This window comes from Hippocampus comes, unplaced genomic scaffold, assembly GCF_001891065.2.
Source record: "Hippocampus comes isolate QL1 unplaced genomic scaffold, H_comes_QL1_v1.1 scaffold265, whole genome shotgun sequence".
NCBI lineage: Eukaryota > Metazoa > Chordata > Actinopteri > Syngnathiformes > Syngnathidae > Hippocampus > Hippocampus comes.
This window is the reverse complement of record NW_017808116.1, coordinates 483,184-489,437: the sequence shown is the minus strand read 5'-3', so window position 1 is coordinate 489,437 and position 6,254 is coordinate 483,184. Positions and strand designations below refer to the sequence as shown.

General features: G+C 43.6%; 1 protein-coding gene and 1 long non-coding RNA gene across 9 annotated transcripts in view; one reads left to right on the top strand and one right to left on the bottom strand.

Annotated features, from left to right (window-relative positions):
• Window positions 1-241: 241 nt before the first annotated feature.
• On the top strand, window positions 242-3,140 carry LOC109508244 (cornifelin homolog B-like). 6 transcript variants are annotated; one of them, XM_019858127.1, is made up of 5 exons: window positions 242-411; window positions 508-535; window positions 1,145-1,259; window positions 1,398-1,558; window positions 2,233-3,140. In XM_019858127.1, exons 1-5 carry the CDS (start codon window positions 254-256, stop codon window positions 2,362-2,364), a joined length of 594 nt encoding a protein of 197 aa, XP_019713686.1. In that variant the 5' UTR covers window positions 242-253; the 3' UTR covers window positions 2,365-3,140. The 6 variants fall into 6 exon arrangements, with proteins under 6 accessions (XP_019713686.1, XP_019713688.1, XP_019713689.1 ...); XM_019858129.1 differs by lacking the exon at window positions 508-535 and having other exon boundaries at window positions 343-411; window positions 1,073-1,259; XM_019858130.1 differs by lacking the exon at window positions 508-535 and having other exon boundaries at window positions 351-411; window positions 1,102-1,259.
• LOC109508245 (uncharacterized) overlaps window positions 1,502-6,254 on the bottom strand; it is a 35,313-nt gene continuing 30,560 nt past the window's right edge. For all 3 annotated transcript variants that reach the window (XR_002166623.1, XR_002166622.1, XR_002166624.1), the window contains one exon: window positions 1,502-1,581. This is a non-coding gene — a long non-coding RNA (uncharacterized LOC109508245). The remainder of the gene's footprint in view (window positions 1,582-6,254) is intronic.

Below are 6,254 nucleotides of genomic sequence, written 5' to 3'. Positions count from 1 at the left end.
GGGGGGGGCAAAAAAGGTCATTTGGTGGGGTGGGGTTACAAAAGCTACGAAATGATTCTGAAACCAACAAAATATTGCACAATATCCACAAGCACGTGTTCGGGCAAAGTCCACTTTTGTCATTTTTGTGCAAAATCCCGAAAATATTTCTTAAAACTTTTTGGAAACCCCCACAAAGTACTGTACGAATCCGAATGGATATTTTTTGTACCAAATCTACCAATCAGCTTTTGGCACTCAAATCCTGTTGGCGATGATGTCCTTGTGTTGGAGGAGCGTTGCCGTCAGCTGGTCCGCGACCGGCCCAGCAGGTCGGTCCGGTCGCTCTTCTCAGCTTTTTATTCCTGGAGCCACTCACGTTCTTGCGAGACGTTCGCTTTCCTTTCTTCAAGGTGCCACACACGCACTCAGGTAAGACACGCTCACGCGTATTTTATTGTTCTTGTACTTTCAATGTTTCACGATGTAGCTATTTCGTATTTCATCTTTTATCTTTTAGTGGAGAAGCACACCTGACTGGCTTTCAACAAATCGGGTGAGTCGGGCTCGCGATTAGTTTTCAAACAGGCAATTTGGCAAATGAGTTTTTCTTTGTAAAATTCCAATTCGTTTTCATGAATTGTGATTTGTTTTTTAAATTTATAGCTCTTTTTTAAGAAAAAGAAGAACATTTTCAGGGAAAAAAAATCTGACCGTGTTCTTGAACATGTTTTGGGATGAATGGATTTTCCTTTGGCGGGTTTAAAAGTTGGCCATGTCACGAAAGATTCAAATAACAAATTTGGAAAAAAAAAACCCGCAAACAACTATTTGTCCTGAAAGAAGATTTTTCTCATGATACTGATTGAGACTTTTTTGGGGAAAAAAGATCACTTGTCCTTGCAAATGTCCACCTTCATGTTCAAATATGACCATTTGATCGTCAAATGTTTCTACCGTTTTTTTTCTCTTTTCTATCTAACCAATCACCCGCATGTGTCTATCGAGCTTATTATCTCCTTCTGAGAGGAAATACGATATCTGATAAAACAAAACAAAAAAAAAAACTGTCCCCACTTTCCTTTTCTAGCAGCACACACCCAAGTGGGTGTAATTCTCCACCGACAGGGCTGCAAACGAGTGAGACTTTGTCCTCCTCCGTCAGGGAGCCGACATGACGTCCAAGATGGTCCTCAAGCAGCCTCAGCCCGTCATGGTCCACCAAGACTCCAACGAGTGGGGCAGCGGCATCTGCGACTGCTGCGACGACGTGCCCATGTGTAAGAGACAAGACTTTTGCTTTTCCCGGATGGGAGTTTTGACATTGCGCGGTGACGTCGCGATCACATTGACGAGCGTTGGGAGTTTGCGAGGGCAACCCGCTGTGTTTTGTGTGTGTGTGTTGGTGGCTTAAAAAGGCTGCTGCGCGTTCTGGTGCTTGCCTTGCTTCGCCTGCATGACGGCCAAGAAATACGGCGAGTGCCTCTGCCTCCCCTTGGTGGACGTCCTGCTCAGCCCCTTTGTCCCTCCCGTCACCATGTCCACCAGGGTGTCCATGCGCCAGCTCTACGGCATCCGGGTAAGCCAGCCTTGCGCCAGCCCCTGCAAACAAAAGCACAAATAGACAACGTGACCTTCCGGGGAAAATTTTTTACGACTTACAAAACGTTCGGGACATTTGGCGAGATTTCAGGACCAGCCTAAAACGCATTTACAGGTGAACCCGATGTGATCTTCTCTAAACTTCTGAATGTCCAACTGCTAAATGTTTCGGTACTCGCTGCTGTTCTCTAACGAGCAGCTGAGCGGCAAAATTCACAACACACGATTGCTCCTCGAATCAACCGATGAATCTCTTGGTTCAATTGGGGCTGGTGTTTAGACGGTCGTCCTCATCACGCTGTTCGCATTTGGACATCGCGAGACCAAGACGACCCCTCGCGATGGATCAACGGTGCCTTGCCAAACAGGACCTTGTCAGACGGAAGTGGCCACTGAGCTTAGCATGTAGGGGGGTGTAACAGAGATAGCGAGAGACTGGAAGAGTCACAGAAAGATGTAAAAATGGACATCCAGGCGTCATCGTCTCGCATGGGCCAGGGAGCGCGTACGCCAAATGGGGGGCAAGTGGGACTCAGCGCGAAAAAAAAGACATGATTTTACTGAAAAATGTGACCTTTTGTATTTATGGAAAACAACCTGTCTGCGTTTTTCGAGCGCCTCCTTGAGTGACGTTGCAACTGTTGTCCGCAGGGCTCGATGTTCAACGACTGCGTGTGTGCCACCTTCTGCGCGGCGTGCGTTTGGTGCCAAATGGCGCGCGAGATGAAGGCGCGGGCCATCGAAATCGTGCTGGTGAACAAACACACCAAGACCTTGGCCTAACAGCATTACGCTCATTTTTACACTTTGAGGGGGGTCGGGGGGGTGGGGGGGGGCACACGTTTGTAAAACGCACGCTGGCAATCCGGCGCTCGGTCCCAACTCCCTCTTTCCTCTGCAGTGATGCCTTGACATAAGAGAGCTCCGATTTACAACAGCCTTGAATTTCACCGCTTGGTTGTTGTGGTTGTTTTTTGTTTTTTTTTTTTGGCTTTCAGTCGCAAGCAACTAATTTGAGTATGAAATTCAAATACACTGGCATATTTTTACACATTCCAGCGCCATTTTTCTTTCTGTGGAACAGGCTAATGGCTTATCAATTCATTTTCGATGGGGAAGATTGATTTTTCGGGATGGGCGCCATGTGTCATGGGATATTTTGCTTTTCTCGAGGCGAACTCACTAATGAACTCCCAAACACTGCCAATGCGTATGAAGAGCCACGATCATTCAATCATTTGGTTTGGAATTCTGATTTCGAGAGGTAACAGCTAATCTGCTCACTCGCACCCCCTTGAGGATTGTAAAGGGACTGCAGGACAAAAATGCATCTGCGCCACTTGAGTCTTGCAAATTGTTTCTGGAATAATTGAATGAATGACATCCCACGCTCTTAGGTCATTTTGAAACATTGATTTTCATCCATTCATCTCGGGCGATGACATGATTGATTTTGTCATTTTTCATTCCGTTACTACGCTCATGGTTTTGATGTTTATGTTGCCTCTCAATATTTATCTTATAACTATACAATATAAATATATAAAACGTAAAGTTGGTGATTTTTGTTTTTTGATTCAAACATTTTTTTGAAAATAAAACAAAGTAAATCATTTGATCGAATGACGAACTAATTGTTTTTTTTAAAGTAACTATGATGACACCAAAAGTTTGAGTGGTGAGATAAGAAGTTAAGAGCGAAACCATTAAACTATTGACATGTATTTTTTAGGGGGTGGGGGGACTGAACGATACAATCACACAGAAGGCAAATTTGTAAACATTTGTGAATCAAAGTATGGATTAGCCAATTATAAAAATTCCCAAAGCAATAAAAACGAAGCAGTCAATTACATTTTTAGTAAAACCGAAAAAAACAAAGCTTAGCCTGCGCTATGAATAAACCAAAAGTCAAAAGACTGGCTTGCTATTTTTGTTTTCCTTTGCCACCTTCTACTGGATACAATTCCTAAAAGTCCGCAAGTGGCAGTATTTTGCCAAACTTTAACAAGATCGACATCGTTTTTAATGAATCATACGAGGCCGCAAAGAGCCAAAACAAAAACGGAATTGGATGGGATTAGAGCGTTTGGGTTCGCCAGGACGAATGCGGCCGACGTTAATGGGGTGCGAGTGAAGGGGCGTGGCCAGGGCAGCTCGTAAAGGCGGCAGGAATGTTCATCGCTGGCTGGCTGCCCGCTTTGTTGTGTTGGCGGGGGCACAGGGCTTCTGTTGTGCCTCCTTAAAAGGCCCACAAGAGCTGATTTAATATCTGTGACTTCCACGCACACACACACAAAAGGCGCGCAGGCAACTTGTCCCACCTCCAGCACTCACTTCATCCGCTCCCATTCTCGGACAAAATAGCTTGTCTCATTTCCTCCGTGTTGCTTAATCAGGCAGTCAGTGCCCCCCCCCCCCTACCTTGGCTTTAATCCAGTTTGGAAAAGTTACAAAACTACAGGTGCAACTAAGGCTACGCTATTAATCGAATTCGAATTGTGATCACAACCTTTTTTTTCCCGTTCCGGATGCGGGCTCGTCTGTAAACGTAATTGGGAACTTTCTCGAGCGGTCGTGTGACAACCGCCAGGGGGCGACACATGGTTAAGTCTTCATTCAGCTCGGCGGGGTCAAACAAAAGAATATTATATTTGATTCAGTTCGCCCTCTCGTAAATGTGAAATGATTAAGTACGTTGGACTTTTTTAATGATTTATCATTTATTCTAAATTGAATATCCATTTGTTTTAAAGTTTCATGTTACGTTTTGCCCATCCAGTAATTTTGCACTACTTCTAAAAGTAGGACTGTCATAATTACCAGAATAACCAACGTGATTCAACACATTTTTGGAGGAGACTTATGGAAAAAAATCTCAACAATTTCAACAATAAACAAATCTCAAAAATAAAATCATAATGTTGCAAGAAAAAAAAGTTCTTGATCCATGAATAAATTGCTGATTTTACAATACTAAAGATGTAATAGTGTGAGAATAATAATGATAATTGTGAGAGTAAAGTTGCATTTTGGAAAAGCACTTCTTTTTAAGTTGGGAACAAAAAGCAAATGTGAAATTACGATTATTTTTGAATCTTGGGGAGAGTAAAGTTGTACTTTGACGGGAGCAAGTTGAGAATGACTTCTCTCCTGAAAATGATTCATCATGGAATGAAAACATTTTTCAATTTAGCTCAAGTGTCCCTCATCTCTGATTGGCTACTCGTCACTGGGCAGAAATCACCTGACACCAAAACTCTTCCATCGGGCGGGGCGCCAAATGCCGCATTGCGCAACCTCAAAGTGAAATACAACTGAACTGCACTTAGGCCGCGATCCTTTCCCGCACCACGAGAGGGAGCTTGTGTATCACACACTTTTGAGAATCTGGCTCAGTGGATGCATTTGAACCTGAGGTCTATGAAGCCCACCTGAGTGACATGAACCGTGATAACCTGACCCCCCGTCTTCCGCCATGACAGATAGAGACACGGTCTATCTGCCTCCAAGTCTTTTGTCATTTCCTGGGGGAAGTGTTCCTTTTTCAAAAGACAAGCTCAGAGTTTGCGGAGGATGGAGGAGTGGGCTGATAACGCTCAGATTAAGATGAGGTGATGGTGCGTTGCTTAGGTGGGGGGGGGGGGCGACGACATATGCGTGGGGCGCTCAGGCGTAGTCGGACTATCACAGCGCGAGCCTGCGGGCAAACAAACAACTCTGACCTCTGAAAACAACGGCAGCGGGGAGCGTCTGATAACTGCGGCCGTGCGTGCGTGCGAAGGGGAGGGCGAGGGTCGAGGGCAAAGGGGCGCACGGGCCCAGACTTTTCGGACTCCTGCTGATTTGGCCGTCTATTTCAATCAGAACGAGATTGTCAATCAAAACATTCAGGCCTCTCGGTAGACGACAGGCCTCCTGGGCAAATTCAGCGACAACGTTCGGAACGGTTTGAGCAGGTCCGATTCGAGAGGGGGGCGGGGGGATTTTACAGAAGTGAATTTGTGGAACTGAAAGTTGCCATTTTGGAAGAAATGTTGACTCCAGGAAATAAAAGGGCATCAAGGCAGCTTAGAAACTTGTTTTACAAAATAAAAGCAAAAGGTTGTGACATCGCAAGTGACAAAATAAGTTGCAATGTGCATGATTGGGAGGGAGGCCCTTCAGTTGTGATTTCACAAGAAGCGATATTTTTCTGAGACTAAAGTCAAAATGTCAGAAGAAAAATGATTTTGAAAAAGGTTTTCTTTTTACAAGATCTGTTTAGTTTTTTATTTTTTATGACGGTTAAAAAAAAGTAATAATTGTGAACTTGAAATTGGAGTTTAATACGTTTGTAGAATGCAGGATGAAAACTGTCTTTTGCAAAACAAAAGGTGCAACAATTAAAAAGTTTTTAAAAAACTATGCGAAGGAAAAAAGCTGGAAAAAAAGCAATTGATTTTTTTTTAAATATGGTTTTATTTCTCAAAAACACAACGTTGTTCATGGAGAAGGAAATCTTAAAAAAATACTTCTAAAACAAAAGAATATTTAAAAAATATTCCTTAAAAGTGAGTTTGTTTCGGGTAACATACAATTTATACCTTGACATTTTTTTTCCAAAAATATGATTGGCTTTGAAAAGAATCCGTTTCCCCCCCCCCTCCTCAAAGTATGACATTTTTCCAGTT

Bases quoted from the DNA above. Each gene is read 5' to 3' on its own strand.
- LOC109508244 (XM_019858127.1), top strand. From the start codon at position 254: ATGATGTCCTTGTGTTGGAGGAGCGTTGCCGTCAGCTGGTCCGCGACC. The intron at 412-507 runs GTAAGACACGCT...TTAGTGGAGAAG, and splicing joins GGTGCCACACACGCACTCAG to CACACCTGACTGGCTTTCAA. The intron at 1,260-1,397 runs GTAAGAGACAAG...TGGCTTAAAAAG, and splicing joins CTGCGACGACGTGCCCATGT to GCTGCTGCGCGTTCTGGTGC.